Here is a 22,125-nt window from a genome sequence, read left to right as displayed (position 1 = left end):
GTGCTGCGCGCTCTCAGGCAGCACGCACAGTTCAAAATGGTGGGTGCCGCCAAACCCGCCCCTGGACTGCCGGACAGAAAGTGGTTAAATAACAAACATGTCATATTTACCTGCTCTATGCAGTTTTGCACAAAGCAGTCCCTATCCTCCTCTTCTCATTTCCCGGCTGGCGCTCTTGGCCCCTCCCTCCTTCTGAGTGCCCCAGAGCAAGCTCGCTCCCGAGCCGCTGCTCTGTGTATCCATTCACAAACAGAGCTGGGGCTTGGCCCCACCCCCTCTCTTCCCTCATTGGATCACTTGCTGTGACAGACAGCATTGGGAGTCACTGGCTATCACTCAGCCAATGAGGAGGGAAGATCCCCAGAGGCTCTTCATGCACATTGCTTGGGTAAGTATTGGGGTGGGCTGCAGCACACAGAAGGATAGAATATCCTTGAAAGCAACAGAATGCATGAAATCAAAAAACCTTGAGTGCCCATTCACATATACGTTTGAACAGCATCCAATCCGCATGACTTATGAAATAACACTGCTTCCTATGGCGCCTGTTCACACATTTCCGGTGCCCTGCCGGTGCGGTCCAGTTCAAGTATGGAATACAGGCTATTGATTTCTATGGGAACAGTTTCTAAACCTGACGTGTGAACAGGATAAGATCCTGAGCTGATCCTGCCCTGAAACGGATGTAAACCTGACCTGAACCGGTGAACAGCTACTGTGTCAATTAGCTGTAAAACCTGAGCTTCAATCCGCACCGTACATGTGTGAAATGGCTCTCAGCCTTTACAAAAACTTCAACATACTTTCATCAGAGTAATTCTCTAGAGTAAGGGGTGATCAAGAATTTTTTTTCTTTTTATACTTTGATGTTACAGTAATGATCACTGTAACAGCAATGCTTTTACCGTCATGAATTGGTTACAATGGTTGTTACTGTTGTGTGCTGTGACTGACCCACAGCTGTCACATGGAACAAGGTACTGCGACTGGCACAGGTACCATGTGATAGTCGTGGGCCAATCACAATGTCAACCAAGATATTATGAATGAATTTAATGACAGCTGTGATCATGTTATCACATAGCAATTACACGATCCCCTGGCAGCGGCAATCTGCTGTGTCTGTGATCCAGTCTGCCCGTGCTACCCTGCCGCAGTAAATTTACTGTGGCTGGGCAGCAACTGGTAAAAAAAAAATTAACCAATTGTTTAACTCCTTTCTCTGGTCATCTTCCCATTCTAGAAATGGAATGCAAACACTTGGTGGCAAGGTGGCTTAGCACTGACTGACCTATAAAAAAGCTGGTTAGATGGTATTTGTCAATAGATGATTGCTCTGGGATGATGGGGAAGCCACCACTGTATTAGACACTGAACTCCTGGGGAACTATAAGGCCCTATGCTTTTTTTCCCCTATATGGGATTGTAGGCAATCCTATCACAGCCTTTATAGGTGCCACGGTTTGAACATGGTGGCAGGTCGGTAAGCAGGGCTTCTGTATCCCTCAGGGGCTAAGCCCTCTCCATACTCCCAGCTACAGTATAACCCTCAGTTCCCACCTGACCCGGAGATTACTGATTTGGCAAATTTGGGCTGCCAAGGAGGTCAAAACCCCTGGAGATATTTTACAAGGTGGTAGGTTTATGACATATGAGGACCTGAAAGATCATTACACTCTGCCCAATTTCTATCTTTTTTGATATTGTGGGATATACTTATATACATACTTGGTTAATGCTAGAGATCATGTAATCAGAAATCACTTCACTGCCTGTAAAACGTGCAGTAGTATATCCATCACTCATCTGTTTGCATTGCACTCAATTACCCGTTAATTTTACCCATACTTTTGGCAATGTCCACAATGCTGGACAGGGGGTTACCTAATTTTATAACTGAAGTTACTTTGCCTATCTGGAAATCTATCTTGGCTTGTTTACTAGGACTGGTGGAAGGGGTAGCCTCCTCAACAGCCCCTAGGAGTCCCCTAGGTATACTCTTGTTCTTTGCCTGCAAAGCTATTATAGTGCACTAGAAGAAATTGATGGCACCCTCTTTGGTTAATTCAGCACTAACATTTAATAAGGCCGCCTCATAAGTCAAACCTGCCCATCTAAAACTGACAAGATATGGAACTGCTGGCTTTCTAAAATCAATTCCAATCTATAAGCACATGATATAGTGGCTAACTTTTCAGTTGGATCAGAATGACTAAGAGTCACTGCTTGCTGAGTGTATACCTGTTGGATATATGTGTCATACCGTAGTACCATGCGGTTTGGTGCAGCACGTTAAAAATAGTGCAAGCATTATTATTTTGTACGGCCTGGTGCATTTTGGAATTGTACTGCAAGGAAATCGCATAGGAATGCACGGGTTTGAATCAGCTTGTTCCCAGTGTGAGCCAGCCCTTAATAAATATCTAGTCAGCAAAACAATCGTGATGATATTGCTGTGGACACAAAACAATTCAAAACACAATTTCCACTTGGATGGCAATAAAAGATACGAATTGAACTGCTTGCTTACACTTGCTATAAAACAATTAGAAATTATTGCAAAGAGATTTGTTAGACTCACAAGCGTCATTAGGCACATGCCAGTACTGATATCCCACATCTTAATAGTCTTATCTCTGGAACCGGACAGCAAAAAAGGTCCAGGCTTACCGCTCTTCTTGGTCTGTGAGGAGACAAAGATTAGATATGATATTATAAACATCACGATAGGGAAAAAATCCCCAAAGCACAGGCTACATAACAGTAAGTAAAATACAATGCTTGAAGCAAAACAATTGAAATCTAGACACTTAAGCACCACTGTCCCCAACAGAAGCAAACCACTTACAAACACCCATTTAATGACAATGAGTTTAATAAATACTCAAGGTTTAGATCGGTACGGTCTCGCCAAAATCAGCCGATTTCTGTAATCAGTCCATTTAAAACATTTTTAAGCTGGGTACACATTCCTGAACTGGCTGACATTTGGACCACGTGAACAGCTGTCCTTCTGACAGAAGCCGGTCAAAACGTGTTTGGGGAGGGCTGTTCCTCAGAGTGCAGTGCAAATCATCTGAACAGTATATGTTGCTTCTAAGGTGCTTCGCACTGCACTCAGCATAGGAGCCAAGTGAATGTTCACATTATGAAACTACTGGTTGTAAACTTAAATAAAACCCATAGGCACAGTGTGGTGTGCCTTTAGCTTTGCTGGGCATAGACTGAGTTAGACAGGCTAACGCAGACACAGGAAGTGAACCCACAACATAGAAGTTGCCACTGCTGATCTTGCCTTCTAGATGTTTTCTTTCCTTTTACACTGATGTGCTTTTGTGCAGCTTAAGGGTTGTTTCACACTGATGCCCTTTTGATGCATTCCCATTGACTTACTATGGAAGGTGCCTTTTTGGCGAGTTTTGAATAACTGTACCAATATGCAGCATGCAGACTTTAAGGGCAGCGCACCTACAGTTTAAACAGTTACATAGTATTTTATGTGGAATAGTTGCAAGCCCTTTTGTCACCCTGGAAAATCATGGCAAAAGCACACCAGTGTGAAAGTAGAATGCATGTAGGTTAAAAAGCTTGAGTTTTTACAACCTCCTTAAAGCATAACTAAACTCAAACAACAGTTTCTTTTGTAACCCCTCCCCCCTATCCCTCAATGGATCGACTTGAGTACAATCAGCCTGCCTATACATGGATCGAAACTCAGTTGGTCCCTGCTGAACCATGTATGGCCAGGCTTTGTTCTATTCTTTACCATTTAAAGCCGTGTTAAACCCCCAAAGCAAACATTAACTATACTGCAGCTTACCAATTCTTAGCTGTGGTATCAGTTTCCTTTTCTGGTGACCCAGCCAATAAGTCTGTTTGGCAACAGAAAAGCGCTCTTGTACTTACAAGGACAAGACAAACCATTTAACACTGGCAGGGGTGTTTAAAAATGTGCAGCTTTTATTTATGTAAAACCTTAATCAAAAAAAAACTATTAGCTGGAGTTCAACTGCCATTTATTACTCTATTTAAATCTGCTAGTACTAACACTCCCCTCCCCCCAGACTGCCAATGCTGTTGTCCAAATCTGTCCCTTGTGGTTCATTTATCCAGAATGGTGTCTGGCCAGTAACACAATCGAATGATTGGTAAGCTGTAATATATTACATTTTTGGTCTTTGATGCTAAACTCAAGGATTTCAACAACTTTGTAAAAAGTGCAGGCATAAAGTCCAACGAGGTAAATGCCACGTCTACATCTGACAGGTTTACTCTGCTCCAGGAAAACAGTTTCCACAGCTCTGACACTGGACACTTTGGTCTCCACACCGTCAAGTGCATAGTCGATGCAGCTACTATGCCCCCGCCGCCTCATTCAAGAAGTCTTTGTATTATGAGAACTTTAAAAAAAAAAAATGAAAAAGGCTTCTGTGAATGGGCAGCAGAGGGGAGGGGCGGGCATAGCTGTTGTGTGCTTCCCCCCTCTCAGAGCTCAGTAACTCCCCTAGGAGTGCCATAAAACTTGGCTGATGTAAATTTTAGATATATGTCTAGGAAGTGGCATACACCTCATTGGACTTAACTCATAGCATGCCTGTGCTTTTTTTCAAAATTACTGAATTCCTGGAATTCAGCTTTAATTGCTTTTTGTGCTGCATGGCATTCATTGTGCTGCTGGTATCTGGCCTAGGACAGGCCCCACTGCCTCCTGGGATTGCTACATCACAGCTATCCCACGAGGCAGTGGGTTACTAAGCTGCAACTTTGTGGCATATGTGTGGTGGCCCACTTCCCACCCCTGGGATGTGGACAGCAGAGATCACTGGACAGTGCATTACTGTTCAGAAAAAACTTTCTGATTTGCTTCCTTCAAAGCTGCATGACTCCTTGTGCCTCATTGATGCTTGATGTAGGCCACATCTACTGCACCCTGATTGGGTGTCCTCCCAGACTCTAGGTCCAACGTTGTAGAGCCAACCACGCTGCTTTGAGTGCCACGATGCTGAGGAGAAGCTTCGCTTCCACTAGTGATCATGTGCCCATGAGAGACTAAAAAAACTAGAACCTGTCATCACTTTTCAGTGATCAGGGAAAAAAAAAAAGAAAAGAAGAACTCCCTATTAGGGCTGGGCTTGGCTTGAGGTTCACCAAAAGAAGGAGTTCAGTACATGGCTGGACAAGAGCATGGGTAGGTCGAGAGAAGGAGTATGTCTGTTCCGGGTCAACAGAATTATGTTTTGGAGAGAGCTTTATTGAAATTTGGGCAAATTGTACAGCCTTGAAGGAGACTACCATGAGATCTAGAACTCTCCTAGAGAATCTAATTCTGAGATGTCTCTGATCTCCAATCTCAAACATGTGCTCTGAGAATAAAATTACCTTTACTAGGAGGAATGTCCCCACCAATATTAGACAAGGGGATATGTGGTTTCACAAACTCATTCCCATCTCTTATCTATATTGATGCTACTTTGTACTCTTAATATATCATATACTTTATTACATCTATATGTTTTGTAATGACAGTGTTTGTGATGTGGCACCCGTGGTCCTTGCACGTTAAATTGATGGCCTCATTTTTGGAGGAGACTCACCATGTAAAATAGTGAAACCTCTTCTTTTGATTATTTGTGGTGGTTATGAAAGTCATATACAGTGGGGCAAAAAAGTATTTAGTCACCAATTGTGCAAGTTCTCCCACTTAAGATGAGAGAGGCCTGTAACTGGCATCATAGGTAGACTTCAACTATGAGAGACAAAATAAGAAAAAAAATTCAGAAAATCACATTGGCTGATCTGGAAAGAATTTATTTGCAAATTATGGTGGAAAATAAGTATTTGGTCAATATCAAAAGTTCATCTCAATACTTTATTATATATCCTTTGTTGGCAATGACAGAGGTCAAACGTTTCCTGTAAGTCTTCACAAGGTTGGCACACACTGTTGCTGGTATGTTGGCCCATTCCTCCATGCAGATCTCCTCTAGAGCAGTGATGTTTTGGGGCTGTCGCTGGGCAACACGGACTTTCAACTCCCTCCAAAGGTTTTCTATGGGGTTGGGATCTGGAGACTGGCTAGGCCACTCCAGGACCTTGAAATGCTTCTTACGAAGCCACTCCTTCGATGCCCGAGCGGTATGTTTGGGATCATTGTCATGTTGGAAGACCCAGCCACGTTTCATCTTCAATGCCCTTGCTGATGGAAGGAGGTTTGCACTCAAAATCTCACGATACATGGCCCCATTCATTGTCCTGTACATGGATCAGTCGTCCTGGTCCCTTTGCGGAGAAACAGCCCCAAAGCATGATGTTGCCACCCCAATGCTTCACAGTAGGTATGGTGTTCTTTGGATGTAACTCAGCATTCTCTCTCCTCCAAACACAACGAGTTGTGTTTCTACCAAACAGTTCTATTTTGGTTTCATCTGACCATATGACATTCTCCCAATCCTCTTCTGGATCATCCAAATGCTCTCTAGCAAACTTCAGATGGGTCCGGACATGTACTGGCTTAAGCAGGGGGACACGTCTGGCACTGCAGGATCCGAGTCCCTGGCGGCGTGTGTTACTGATGGTAGCCTTTGTTACGTTGGTCCCAGCAGCTCTCTGCAGGTCATTCACTAGGTCCCCCCGTGTGGTCCTGGGATTTTTACTCACCGTTCTTGTGATCATTTTGACCCCACAGGGTCAGATCTTGCGTGGAGCCCCAGATCGAGGGAGAATACCAGTGGTCTTGTATGTCTTCCATTTTCTAATTATTGCTCCCGCAGTTGATTTGTTCACACCAAGCTGCTTGCCTATTGCAGATTCAGTCTTCCCAGCCTGGTGCAGGTCTACAATTTTGTTTCTGGTGTCCTTCGACAGCTCTTTGATCTTTGCCATAGTGGAGTTTGGAGTGTGACTGTTTGAGGTTGTGGACAGGTGTCTTTTATACTGATAACAAGTTCAAACAGGTGCCATTGATACAGGTAATGAGTGCAGGACAGAGGAGCCTCTTAAAGAAGGTACAGGTCTGTGAGCCAGAAATCTTGCTTGTTTGTAGGCGACCAAATACTTATTTTCCACCATAATTTGCAAATAAATTCTTTCCAAATCAGCCAATGTGATTGTCTGGATTTTTTTTCTCATTTTGTCTCTCATAGTTGAGGTCTACCTATGATGCCAATTACAGGCCTCTCTCATCTAAGTGGGAGAACTTGCACAATTGGTGGGTGACCAAAAACGTTTTTGCCTCACTGTACCTTATATGGTCTGTTTCACCATTACACAATTATAAAGATATTTACTAACAATTGACCATTGATAATTACGGTTATAGAGTGGTATCCTATCCCTGAGGAAGAATTTGTGTTAATGCATTCAAAATGTGTTGGATCCCAGGCTAAATATATCTGCAGTCAAACTTTGAGGTGCAAGATGGAAATCAGCTTTGGAAGATACCACTGGATACATATCGCAATAACTATAATTTTGTTAAGTGAATGAGTTGATAAAATTGCTGGACTCTATATTGGTGAATATGCAATGTCTATCTTGTATGTGCTGATTTGCAAAACAAAAGAAATTAGTTTAAATAAAATGTTGAAATTTATTTTTTAAATTGGTTTCTTTCTGTATAATTCAAGGTTGCCTTAAAAAGCCCCCTAAATGCAAGATCTAATTCTCTTTACCTTTCCTGGAAGGAAAAACTTGAGATGTACCCATACCAAACTCAGCTATTTCAAGTGAAGAGAAGGCTGGTGACCAGATAATTTTTTTAATTGATCACTCAGCTGAAAACCTGGAGCAGCTGAATTGTCCTGTGGGGTCCTGTTTTCAGACAGCTAGATGGGAGATGACTCCTCCAGGATAGCATTTGACTTGGGTTCCCAGAAAGGCAAGAAGAGGTGCTATGACCTTTGTGAATACTCTGGGAGCAGATGATAGACCAAAGGGCAGTGCGACAAACTGGAAGTGATTGTCTTCCACTGTGAGTGCAGAAACCATTGATGGAATGGAGAAATGGGAACATGTAGATAGGTATCTTGAATATCTTTAGATGTCATGTATTTCCTTGGTCTCAGAGAGGAAATAATCAACTTCGCAGATTACATCTGAACTTTTTGAATTTGAAGGTATTTGTCAAGGGATTTTAAAGTGTTACTGAACCCAGGAACCTGCATTCACTATATCTGGTCTCCCACTGTACACAGAAATGCAATTATTTTAGTAAATATAAACTGCTAAATACTGTACCTTTTCTCATTAGCAGTATATAGCAGTCTTGTGACTTCTATCAGTGTCCAGCAGAGCACTGGTAAAAGCTTGTAGGAGATGTTTTCATTCTCCCCCAATTATCCTATGAGGCTGGATAACCCATGACTCTCTATCTGGACAGTGCTGATTGGCCCTGTGCTGATCACACGTACTTGGGATACCTGGTCTGAAGAGATCTGGTTGCTGGCTCCCTCTGGTGGTCTACAATCAGCGCTCTGCCATTTGGAAACCCTGTTGAAATGCTGTGATAGATGTTGCCACTAGTCAGAACACCTGGGTCCAGATGCTCACACCTAGATGATCTCATCATATACCGTATTTTTCGCACCATAAGATGCACTTTTTTCCCCCAAAAAAAGGGGGGAAAATGTCAGTGCGTCTTATGGAGCGAATATGGAGCGGCCGGTCCGGTATTTCCACTGCCGCCGTGTCAGAATACCGGGCCGGCCGCTCAGCTCTACAGCAGGACCTTATAGAGATGACTGCTGACCTTTGGGGAGGTGGGGAGCGGGTACCTGAATTTGACAGATACCCGCTCCCACTTCCATGGAGTTGTTCTTTCATCTTACCCGTTCCTCTATCCAGCGGCGCGGTCTTCCCGGCTTCTGTAGTGTGGGCATGACAGCCGGGTGCCAAGTGCGCATGCGCAGGAAGCGGTGCTTTTTGTGAATGGTAAGGCGGCACCTGGGACACATGACAGATCCCAGAAGCCGCCGGACCAATCACAAAGCGCAAGTGCTTCTCGCTCATGCGCACTGGGCACCCGGCTGTCATGCCGAGCGCCATTACAGAAGCCGGGAAGACAGCGCGCGGCTGGATAGAGGAACAGGTAAGATGAAAGAACAACTCCGCGGAAGTGGGAGCGGGTACCTGTCAAATTCAGGTACCCGCTCCCCCCCCCCTCCCCAAAGGTCAGCAGTCATCCCCTGTACTATCCACAGTCTCTGGTCGTCCCTGTACTGTGTCCGCAGTCTCTGGTCGTCCCTGTACTTTGTCCGCAGTCTCTGGTCGTCCCTGTACTGTGCCCGCAGTCTCTGGTCGTCCCTGTACTGTGCCCGCAGTCTCTGGTCGTCCCTGTACTGTGCCCGCAGTCTCTGGTCGTCCCTGTACTGTGCCCGCAGTCTCTGGTCGTCCCTGTACTGTGCCCGCAGTCTCTGGTCGTCCCTGTACTGTGCCCGCAGTCTCTGGTCGTCCCTGTACTGTGCCCGCAGTCTCTGGTCGTCCCTGTACTGTGCCCGCAGTCTCTGGTCGTCCCTGTACTGTGCCCGCAGTCTCTGGTCGTCCCTGTACTGTGCCCGCAGTCTCTGGTCGTCCCTGTACTGTGCCCGCAGTCTCTGGTCGTCCCCTGCACTGTGCCCGCAGTCTCTGGTCATCCCCTGCACTGTGTCCGCAGTCTCTGGTCATCCCCTGCACTGTGTCCGCAGTCTCTGGTCATCCCCTGCACTGTGTCCGCAGTCTCTGGTCATCCCCTGCACTGTGTCCGCAGTCTCTGGTCATCTCCTGCACTGTGTCCGCAGTCTCTGGTCGTCCCTGTACTGTGTCCGCAGTCTCTGGTCGTCCCTGTACTGTGTCCGCAGTCTCTGGTCGTCCCTGTACTGTGTCCACAGTCTCTGGTCATCCCCTGAACTGTGTCCACAGTCTCTGGTCATCTCCTGTACTATGTCCGCAGTCTCTGGTCATCTCTGTGTGCGTTATACACTATTTTGCACACATATAAGTCTATATGTCATTTTTGGAGTAATATATATACAGTCATGGCCGAAATTGTTGGCACCCTTGATATTTTTCCTGAAAATCAAGTATTTCACACAAAAAAGGTATTGCATTAACACATGTTTTGCTATACACATGTTTATTCCCTTTGTATGTATTGGAACAAATATAAAACAGAGGCAGAAAAGCAAATATGACATAATGTCACACAAAACCCCAAAAATGGGCTGGACAAAAGTATTGGCACCCTTAACTTAATATTTGGTTGCACACCCTTTGGAAAACATAACTGAAATCAGTCGCTTCCTATAACCATCAATAAGCTTCTGACACCTCTCACCCGGAATTTTGGACCACTCTTCCTTTGCAAACAGCTCCAGGTCTCTCTTATTGGAAGGACACCTTTTCCCAACAGCAATTTTAAGATCTCTCCACAGGTGTTCAATGGGATTTAGATCTGGGCTCATTGCTGGCCACTTCAGAACTCTCCAGCGCTTCTTTGCCATCCATTTCTGAGTGCTTTTTGACGTATGTTTGGGGTCATTGTCCTGCTGGAAGACCCAGGATCTTGGACGCAAACCCAGCTTTCTGACACTGGGCCCTACAGTGCGACCCAAAATCCTTTGGTAATCCTCAGATTTCATGATGCCTTGCACACAGTCAAGGCACCCAGTGCCAGAGGCAGCAAAACAACCCCAAAACATCATTGAACCTCCACCATATTTTACCGTAGGTACTGTGTTTTGTTCTTTGTAGGCCTCATTCCGTTTTCGGTAAACAGTAGAATGATGTGCTTTACCGAAAAGCTCTATCTTGGTCTCATCTGTCCACAAGACGTTTTCCCAGAAGGCTTTTGGCTTACTCAAGTACATTTTGGCAAACTGTAGTCTTGCTTTTTTATGTCTCTGTGTCAGCAGTGGGGTCCTCCTGGGTCTCCTGCCATAGCGTTTCATTTCATTTAAATGTCGACGGATAGTTCGCGCTGACACTGATGCTCCCTGAGCCTGCAGGACAGCTTGAATGTCTTTGGAACATGTTTGGGGCTGCTTATCCACCATCCGGACTATTCTGCGTTGCAATCTTTCATCAATTTTCCTCATCCGTCCACGACCAGGGAGATTAGCTACAGTGCCATGGGTTGCAAACTTCTTGATAATGTTGCGCACTGTGGACAAAGGCAAATCTAGTTCTCTGGAGATGGACTTGTAACCTTGAGATTGTTGATATTTTGCCACAATTTTGGTTCTCAGGTCCTCAGACAGTTCTCGTCTCCTCTTTCTGTTGTCCATGCTTAGTGTGGCACAGACAGACACACAATGCAAAGGTTAAGTGAACGTCTCTCCTTTTTATCTGCTTTCAGGTGTGATTTCTATATTGCCCACACCTGTTACTTGCCCCAGGTGAGTTTACAGGAGCATCACATGCTTGTAACATTCTTATTTATCCGCAGTTGTGAAAGGGTGCCAATACTTTTGTCCAGCCCATTTTTGGAGGTTTGTGTGACATTATGTCGAATTTGCTTTCTTTCCTCCCTTTTTTTGTTTTGTCCCAATACACACAAAGGGAATAAACATGTGTATAGCAAAACATGTGTTAATGCAATACGTTTCGTGAGAAATACATGATTTCCTGGAGAAATATCAAGGGTGCCAACAATTTCGGCCATGACTGTATGTCTTCATGTTATTTGTTTTATATCATTGATAGGAGCGCTGCATGTTTGTTTTATATATAGATGTTATCCTAAGAGGTTTTCTGAGGTTTTACCTTTTTTTGCTAAGCTGCTCCACTACACAGATCTAGCGCTCATTTCTTTTAGATATTTGATCACACGTACTTGTCCAAGAGAGAAAAAAAAACTAGCAAGATCAGAGAAGACAGGATTAAACATCCTTTTTACACATTGCAGAGGATGAACCCCTTAGGTTCCACAGTGAGTATAACAAGCATGCTTTACTGCATATACAGACTGATTTTACTGTTGTGGGTTTAGTAACACCTTAAGTCCAGAATGTGACAAATATCCCAGTTGGGCTTTGATGGCCTCAACGTCCATGTCATCCCCTTCTGTGTCTGCCTCCTCTAGGGCAGGAATAACAAATATATCAAATAGGCTATTTGTTCCATGCCTGAAAGAGCTAGAATTGTAACTGCTTGCAGAGACTAGTGATAGAACCGGCTCCTGCTTCGGGGCAAAGGGGTACATTGTCAGTGAAATTAAGCCCTGGTTCACACTGATGCGGTGAGGCATTTGCAGCGTTTTCAGTGCAAATTCCTCACTGCATCAGAATCGCACCCCGTTCATGCGAACCGCTGTGGGTATGTTAACACCCCGAAAGCGGTCCGCAAAATGCAATGCGATGTGCAGTATCGAATTGCATGGGTGTGAAAACCTATGCCATCGGATTCTAGTGCGGACCCAAAAAAGGGTCCTGCACGTTTTTGGTGTGGGTGCGGTGCGAATAGAGCCATACAAAATGTATGGTTCTAATCTCACCACACACAATTGGCATGTGATTTGCACAGGAATGCGGTACGGTTCCTGTGCGAATCACATGTGATACAGTTGTGCTCAAAAGTTTGCATACCCTGTGAGAAATTGTGAAATTATGGCATTTGTATTGAAAATATGACTGATCTTGCCAAAAAAACTGTCTTTTGTTTAAGGTTGGTGATCATAAGAAACCATTTATTATCACATAGTTGTTTGGCTCCATTTTAAATTAAAATAACAGAAATCACTCAAATGGCCCCGATCAAAAGTTTACATACCCTGGAATGTTTGGCCTTGGTGTAGACGCACAAGGTGCAACACACAGGTTAAAATTGCACTTAAAGATTCATTTCTCACATTTGTGACTTTTTACATTGCTTTTAGTGTCGGTGTATAGAAAATAGTCAGTTTGTTAGCTCTCAGGTGGATGCAATGAGCAGGCTAGATACTGAGCCACGGGGAGTGGAAAAGAACTGTCAAAAGACCTGCACAACAAGGTAATGACACTTTATAAAGATGGAAAGGGATACAAAAAGATATCGAAAGCCTTGAATATGCCAGTCAGTACTGCTCAAGCAATTAAGAAGTGGAAGGTTTAGGGATCTCTTGATCCCAAACCAAGGTCAGGTAGACCAAGAAGGATTGCAGCCAAAACTGCCAAAATAATTGTTCAGGATACAAAGAAAATCCCACAAGCAACCTCAGAATAAGTTATAGGATGGTCTGGAAAAAGATTGGGTTTTTTTATTTTTTATGTAGAATACGAAAATACTTGAACATACATTAGCTGTATGGTTGAGTTGCCAGAAAGAAGCCTTTACTGCGCCAATGCCACAAAAAAGCCTGGTTACAATATGCCTAACATCTTGACACGCCTCACCAGGCTTTTTTGTAGCATTGGTGCAGGCTTCTTTATGGCAACTCAACTATACAGCTCATATTTATTCAGGTATTGTCATATTGTGCTCCTGGAAACAACCACACCATCTTTTTTCAGAGTAGCCAGTATTTCTCCTGAGGTTACTTTTTGGGTTATTCTTTGTATCCCAAACAATCCTTCTGGCAGTTGTGGCTGCAAACTTCCTTGGTCTACCTGACCTTGACTTGGTATCAAGAGATCCCCAAACTTTCCACTTCTTTAACCACCTCCCACCCACCATATAGTAATATGACGGACGCAAGGTGGTTCTCTCGTTCTGGGAGGATGTCATATGACGTCCTCCCATTCTCACAGAGCATGCGCGGCTCAGGGAGCGCGCAGTGCGGCGGTGCGCTGTGTCCCTCGGACACAGCGGATCAACGATCACGAAAAGAGCCAAAGATGTCGGCTCAGTCATGTGATCAGCTGTGTGCAATCATAGCTGATCACATGTAAACAGGGAAATGCCGGTTATCAGCATTTCTCTCCTCTCGAGCTGTCACGTTGACAGCTCGAGAGGAGAGCCGGTAATCGGCTTTCCGCGGAGGGGGCATGTACACTGATCATCAGGGCACTGATGAACAGTGTGCCCTGATGATCAGTGTAGCCCCAGCAGCGCCACCTGTCAGTGCTCATCAGTGCCTCGTGCCAGTGCCCCTCAGTGCCACATCAATGCCACATAGTGTCTACCAGTCCACATCAATGCCACATATCAGTGCCCATCTGAGCTGCCTTTCAGTGCCGCCTAACAGTGCCCATCAGTGATCCCTCTCAGTGCCCATCAGCGATGCCTGTCAGAGCCCATCATGCCTCCTCATCAGTGTCCATCAGTGCCCATGACTGCAGCCTCATTAGCGCATATCAGTGAAGGAGAAAAATCACTTATTTACAAAATTTTATAACAAACTAAGAAAAAACTTTTTTTTCTTCAAAATTCTCAGTGGTTTTTGGCGTAAGGAAAAAAAAAAAAAAAAAACCCCCAGAGGTGATTAAATACCACCAAAATAAAGCTCTGTCACAATGATAAAAATTTTATATGGGTACAATGTTGTATGATTGCACAATTGTCATTCAAAGTGCGACACTGCTGAAAGCTGGAAATTGGCTTGGGCAGGAAGGGGGTATAAGTGCCCTGTAGGCTAGTGGTTAATAAGTGATTGAACAGTACAGATTGGCATATTCAAGGATTTGGATATCTTTTAATATCCCTTTCCATCTTTGTAAAGTTCCATTACCTTTTTAACCATGTCTTTCGACAGTACTTTTCCTGCATCTCATGGTTTATCTAGCCTGCTCAGTGTATCCACCTGTGAGCTAACAAACTCACTATTTATACACAGACACTAATTGCAATGTAAAAAGTCACATATGTAGAAAATTAACCTTTAATTGCCATTTTAACACGTGTGTGTGTCACCTTGTGTGTCTGTACCAAGGCCAAACATTCCAGGGTATGTAAACTTTTGATCAGGGCCATTTGGATGATTTCTGTTTTCATTATGATTTAAAAAGGAGCCAAAACAACTATGTGATAATAAATGGCTTCATATGATCACTATCTTTAAAATGAAAGACAGTGCGTATCGGAGACTACCTGGATGGATTCAGTCCTCATTCTCTCCAGTTTTTTTTGACAAAGTATCAGATGCCTTCTGGGGCTATTATCAACTTCTCATTTATCTCTAGCAAACTCAAATTAATCGCAGAACCTTGCATACCCACTCCTTTAGGAGGTCTCCTGTGGGGCAACTGGGATGATGAGGGGTCGTTTGTCCATTAAAATGCCAAAATGTAATGATTTCTGCCAGGGTATGCAAACTTTTTAGCACAATTGTATACCGCACCGCACATATGTGAACACAGGCTGAATGTTATGTGGACCTTTTGCAGAGCGAATGTTCATCTGTGGTTTTGCAGCTGCTCCCTTTTGCCTGGTCTGCCATAGCTATGTGTGAGAGTATTCCCATGGGGAGTACTCATGGAGAAGGATGCAGAATACAAGGTAAACTTTCCCAGGAGGAGAACACAGCCACTTGCATATACACCGATCAGCCATAACATTATGGCCACTGAAAGTTGAAGTGAATATCATCTTGTTACAATGGCTTTGAAAGTGGCTTGACTATATTAGGCAGCAAGTGAAAAAAATGGGCAAGCATAAGGATTTTCACGACTTGTGATAAGGACCAAATTGTAATGGCTAGATGAATAGGTCGGATCAACGTCAAAACTGCAGATCTTGTAGGTCTTCCCAGTCTGTAGTGGTTAAGACCTAACAAAATTAGTCCAAGGGAAGAAAACCAGTGAACCAGCGATAGGGTCATGGACGGCCATATGGGCACAAAGGATGGCCCATTGAATCTGATCCAATAGAGGTTCTATTTCAGCTCAAAATGATGAAAAAGTTGTTGATTCAGACAGAAAGATGTCACAACACACAATACAACGCAGTTTGTTGCATATGGGGCTGTGTAGCCACAGACTGGTCAGGCTGCCCATGCTGAATCGTGTCAACAGCCAAAAGTTCCTTAAAAGTGGCACGAGTATCAGAACTGAACCCAAAAGCATTGGAAGAAGGTAGCCTTGTCGGATGAATTCAAAAATGGTTTGAAGACCACAACAAGTTTGTGTTGACTTGTCCTCCAAAGTCTCCAGATCTCAAATCAGATCCATGCAGGCCCCATCTTGCAAACCTAAAAGGATCTGCAACTGATGGCTATACCACAGCATACCTTCAGAGGTCTAGTGAAGTCCATGCTTCGATGGGTTATAGTGGGTTGTCATAATGTTATGGCTGATCGATGTAGACTGCCCTGTAGCAAATCTTTAGGCTTCTTTCACACTGATCAGTTTTTCTTTCGCTACCGAGATTTGAAAAAAAAACAAAAACAAAAAACAACACACAAGTGGAAGAAAAGCGTGTGGCCATGCAATCCTATGGAACTTTTCACACTGATCAGTTGTGGGTCTGCTGTGCTTTGTAAAAATACTGCTGTCTGCATTTTTGGAGCAAGTTTCATTTGGTTCAAAAAAACACAACAAAAAAAAAAACACAAACACTTTCTCATTGAAATGCATGGAAAACGAGGCAAGAGCACATAAAAAACAAACAAACAAAAAAAAACCACCTTGTTGCATTTTGAGCCACATGTCCTGTTTAATACGATAGCACATATGCGGTTTTAGCACTTGTTTACTATGGATCAGTGTGAAAGTAGACTTATGACTCCAAAGACATGCTGGTAGGTTAATTGGCTCCTGTCTAAATTGGCTCTAGTATGTGTATGTATGAATGTGAGTTAGGGACCTTAGATTGTACGCTCCTTGAGGGTTGGGGGGTGTGTGTGTGTACAGCGCTATACAGGTACCTGAAATAGATAATAAATGGAGACAGGAAGAAGAACCTGAGTACCATGTAAGAGATCTAGGTGGGAGTGGCTGTAAACTCTGCTACCTGTGATGTGATGTCACATCTGGTCATCCAACTGAGAATAAGCCCTGAGTGATTACGTTTTTGCACCAAATTGTGAAATGTTTACATTATAGTAATCGCTGAAATATCACTCTAGTCTTTAACAGTATCAGCATGACCCTGTCTACAATGTTGGACTATATATAAAGTTCAGGCTTTGCTGTCATGGTGGGCATTCAGGATCTGGGTTCCATAGGGATGATCCACGGCCCTGGACCTGTATAGCACCCTGCTATGACTGCATGTGTTGCACAAAGTGCCAAGGTGGGTGTCAATGTATGGTAGCCCGAAGCAACATTACAGGCCATCCCCATAGCATTAGGTCTGAGTACAGCTTCCAAGGTAAAGATAGGTTCTTCTATTTGTGGGCACTAGAAGGCAGGGATTTGGTGAAGAAATTCAAAATAAATTACAAAAAACAAAAAAAAAAACCAGTTAAGCCAAGAGTTATTTCTTTGCTAAGGGGAAAAGGTTCATCACCTTAGGACAGAATCAGTGTGGGGTAGGGTTATAGGGGAGGCACCCAGGGGATGTGTTCTCAAAAGCCTTGCCACTGTCCAATCACCTGAAGGTATGAAACTATAATCCAGTACAATTAAGATAAATATTTTACCAGACAAGATATCAGCACTAAACTACAACTCTGTCAGTAAAACAAACGTGAACTTTAAAAATTAAATAGGAGAAACTAACCAGGAAATGTGTCATAAGACAGAAATTGACAAAACTTAAAGTAATCAAAGTTAGTTTTCCGCACAGTAAATATCAGAGACCGCTCTGCAATCAAAGTGAAAAAAGTGTTTAGCAGGATAGATAAGGGAACACTGTACCTCTGATCCTGTTGCATCCAATATAGTAGTATAGGAGCTTTCAGGGGCCCAGGAAATACACTCTACAACGTGCTCATGTTCTCGAAGTTCTGCTTTGCATTCTTTTGTTGCTACCACCCAAACACGGACTGTCTGATCATTAGAACAACTTGCGATTAGGGTACCATCTTGATTTGGCCGCACCATTCGCACCCATTCTCTGTGCCCTGTGAACGTCTTCACACAATAACTAAGTATTTAAAAGAAAAATTTATTTTTAAATATATATTTTTTTCGGATGTTCAGATTAGCTGGGAAAAAGATCAGTAGTGTTTCAATTGCTGAAAATTAAAGCCAAAACACTTACCCAGTATGAACCTCCCACATCTTAATGGTTTTATCCCTTGAGGCTGACACTATATGATCTCCATTAGGCATTATAGCTACTGAAGAAACATTGTGATCGTGACCTAGACACAAAAGAAAAAAAACAAAAAAAAACAAAAAACAAAACAATAGGTAACACAATATATAACATGATTAAATAGCATTGCTCCCCTGCCAGTAGATGGTATACACACATTGAGAAAATTGCAAAAACACACTGAACAGCAATATGGATGTTCACTTCCACTGACAGCAAAACATATTTCTGATATCAGGTAAACATAATGGATACAAAGGGGTTGATTTGCTAATGGTAAAATAGGCTTTTCGCTTTGCAAGGAAACTTTACCCAGAGACACAGCTTACAGTAGATTTTTTCAAGTCGCAGGAAGAATCACTGATTCTGCCAGCGATTTGAAAAAGCGATGTCAAAGTGTGAAAACGGACAATAGCGTTTTCATTTGCTATTCATTTAAATGGAACCTGAAAAAGGCTGTTTTTGCCGCGACAGAACCTTTTTTTGGGTGTTGCGCGTCCCGTGATTTTGTCTGCGCAATCGCAGTGCGTTTGCTGTGCGGAAAAATACGCTGCGATTGCGGCAAAAACGCTCTGCATTTTCAGGTGCCACTGAAATAAACGGAGCATGAAACCGTGATCGCGTTTTTCACACTTTGACAGTGCGTTTTCAAATAACAAGCAGAATCGCGACGATTCCGCCCACGATTTGAAAACAAACTAGTGTTAACGGGGTCCAACAGGCTTGCCTGCAGTGGTTAGTTCTCCAAGATGTTAGGAGTTCCTTAAACTATGACGTGTACCTAAAAGAACTAATGCGGTTTTGAAGGCAAATAATGATTTGTTTTGGATTTCCGTCCTGCAGTTTATTTTTTGGCATTAGGTTAATTGATAAAATAAGCTAATAACTTCTATTTCTGAAAGCTTTCTTAATTTACAGAATTTTTCACACTTGCCTAAAACATTTGCACAGTACCGTATATGATTAGCCGGCACATTAATTAGCACTTTTGTTTGTTTAGTATTTGCAGTAAGCGCTGCTTTTTTGTTTTTGATACTATTCATGATAGCGCTGAATTTGGGAACACATCTAAGTGGCAGCTGGGCTTAGAGGGGTAGGCACACCAGAATACACAGAAAAAATGTGCAGGTACCAACCAAACATTAACACTAATTTTTTTGCTTGTGGAATAAATCCCATACAAACATTATGAAATTGTCAAACAAAATTGTCAATAGGTGACACTTTAAAATCCTTTGCAGCTCATCCATTTAGTCAAGGTAATGCTTTTATGTTATGTGCTTATCAGGGAATTGGGGGGGGGGGGGGGGGGCAGAGGGTGTTTTTTTTTTTTTTTTTTTACACATTCGCTTTCTACATATGGGGCTGAAAGCATAGCACAAGTGAGAGGTTCATTAGAGTGCCCATGGGACCACTAATTTAGGCTCTGCATTCTGTTGAAGCTTACTCAGCACAGGAAGGCAGGAGTGAGGGGTGGGGATGGGCGGGTAGAAGAATGTTCATAAGCATGTAGAAGTGATCAAATCACTTCTAATAGAAAGATGGCTGAAGGAAAAAAAAAAGAAAAAAAGAAAAAAAAAAAAAAAAAAAAGGAGGAAACCTTTAGCAGCTGGGAATTTTCTTTACAGGCTGGCACTGTTGCTGGTATAGTAGTTATGTTGGCAGCACAGTTAACAAGCATACAAAATATTGAACTTCATGCCTTCATCAAGCAATAAAACTAACGAATTCTCCTAAAGTCAACTACATTTTAATTGACTAATGTAGATTTATCAATGGCACTTACTGATCTTTTAAGGATAACTGGTCTTTAAACACAACTTGAATTCTGTTAATGTAGTTCCCACTTACCGTGCATGGTCCTAATGCACTCAAATCCTTGAAAATCCCATAGCTTGATCGTCATGTCAGCTGAGCAGGAGGCCAGCATCTTGCCAGAGTGATCAAATGAGATATCCTGCACAGAGTCTGTGTGTCCCTTGAGTGTTCGCTCAAAATCTCCAGTCTCATAGTCCCACACCTAACATTGAGAAAGAAATCTGTTAATGCCAGCCTGTGGCTTGACAAGTTGTGGAGGCTTCAATTTGCACTCTGCAGGGCAGTCTGGCACCTCTCTGAATAATTAGCCAGGCACAGACAAAAGGAAGATTGCCTCACATTATTCATTCAGGTCTGGGGTTTTCCAACACCTCTGCCAAGAAAACATTAGGAAGCATGATCCAAATGCACATGCTGCAGACTAGCATAATAAACCTAATATTGATTAATAAGAGCATCAACATGAGGGTTGAAGTCTTCATTAAAAATACATATTGTAGGTGAAATGTCAAGACCAAGAAGAAAAAAAAAACAAAACAAAACAAAAAAAAAAAAACCCCCAACAGATGCAAAAACATCTCCTCCCCAAAAACATTTACGTAAAACAGGAATATACAGTGCTGTGAAAAAGTACTTGCCCCCTTTGAATTTTTTTGATTTTTTTGCATATTTGTCCCTTAAAATGATTCAGATCATAAAACAAATTTTATTACACAAAGATAACCTGAGTAAATACAAAATGCAGTTCTTAAATGATTACTTCCTTTATTAAAAGGGGATGGGAAAGATGCCCAAACCTGCTAGGCCCTATGTGCAATTGCCCCCTGAACCCCCTGCTGCATAACCCAAGCACGATTGTGCTTTGTAGTATAATGAATGGAGAAAATCCTGGATTTATGTGGATTGGAGCAATTACTTTCAGTGGACCAAGCATTACTTTCAGTAAGATTGTGAAAGATGACTCGTGTACTAAAGTCAAACACAGGACTGGATTGTGATGTCAGCTTATCATTACGCAATACTCAAGATCTTGGTGTGATATACTGAAGAAAGCTCAAGCCATGAAATAGGTCTTACAGCTATATGGGCCACTGATTTTTACCAAATCCTTTGCTTGTCAAGGTCTAAAGTCATATTATTCAATAACTGATTCATGGGGAAATTTTAGAGGCTCGTGAAAAGAGATGTAACGTTTCAATTTCATATTTTATACGAGCCATTATGAAGCATTCAATACCTGAAATCACAATGCAACCCTTCTAGTTGATATTCACTATTTATGGATCATTTCTCGACAGAACCGATTCAAGTGGGGGAATATGTAGTACAGCCTCTCTCAACCGGGGTGCTGCCAGAGGTCTTCAGGGGTGCCATGGGGAGAATAGCTGTCACTTGAGCCCGAGCTCCCAATCCCCAGCCGCACTGTACGTCAGCACTGGGAGCCGTCAGACTGCTGCATGTGTATACATACGTATACTAAACAATATGATAGTGTGACAAGAACACGCCTATCTGAAAAAGAAGGTTTCTAAAGGATCCACGCGGAGTAGTATGAATTCAAATGAATTTAACAATACTTTATTTGATCACATAGATCATGAGGAGGTTAAACATGAGCACGGTGTACATATGAAAAAAATAAAATCATGTTTAAAAACACTTAGCGTCTTCAATTGAGGGTCATCTTAGCCAACAGAGCACCATATAAGGCAGAGTGGTGTAATGATGGAGTAGTTATCCTGGATTTCCGTAGGGCCCCGGCATTCGCATGTCTACATCTAGGTATGTGGGAAGAGGAGCTAGTATATCCCTCCACTCCCTATAAACAATATGCAATAACCTGGTTGCGATACATTGATGATGTCCTAATGGTATGGGATGGAGGTATGGATGAGCTTAAAAGCTTTATGGAATTTTTGAACAAGAATGATAGAAATATCAAACTTACTTATACAGTGGATAGAGAGGTGATAACATTTTTGGATTTGTCAATCTTTGTCCACGAAAATAAACTGGTCACTAAAACATTTAGAAAGGAAACAGCGGCCAATACACTTCTACATGCTAATAGCTACCATCCAAAGAGTCTAAAACAGGGAATCCCAATTGGTCAGTTCCAGAGAATAAAAAGAAACTGTACAGAAGAATTAGAATATAGACATGAATCTATCCAGCTCTACAAAAGGTTCAGAGAGAGGGGCTATTCACATAGAACCCTAA

The 22,125-nt window shown here is 42.8% G+C and overlaps 1 protein-coding gene across 1 annotated transcript in view; it reads right to left on the bottom strand.

Annotated features, from left to right (window-relative positions):
* The window catches only part of PAFAH1B1 (platelet activating factor acetylhydrolase 1b regulatory subunit 1), a 132,849-nt gene that overhangs the window by 11,556 nt on the left and 99,168 nt on the right, over positions 1 to 22,125 (bottom strand). The window contains exons 6-9 of the mRNA XM_089683772.1: positions 19,939 to 20,107; positions 18,031 to 18,133; positions 17,685 to 17,913; positions 2,582 to 2,683 (exon numbers count right to left, since the gene is read on the bottom strand). Coding sequence (XP_089539898.1) covers positions 2,582 to 2,683; positions 17,685 to 17,913; positions 18,031 to 18,133; positions 19,939 to 20,107 — 603 coding nt within the window. The remainder of the gene's footprint in view (positions 1 to 2,581; positions 2,684 to 17,684; positions 17,914 to 18,030; positions 18,134 to 19,938; positions 20,108 to 22,125) is intronic.

Source organism: Staurois parvus, unplaced genomic scaffold, assembly GCF_062004578.1.
Source record: "Staurois parvus isolate SC_StPar_1 unplaced genomic scaffold, SC_StPar_1.0 ptg000321l, whole genome shotgun sequence".
Classification (NCBI taxonomy): domain Eukaryota; kingdom Metazoa; phylum Chordata; class Amphibia; order Anura; family Ranidae; genus Staurois; species Staurois parvus.
This window is presented reverse-complemented; position numbering and strand designations above follow the sequence as displayed.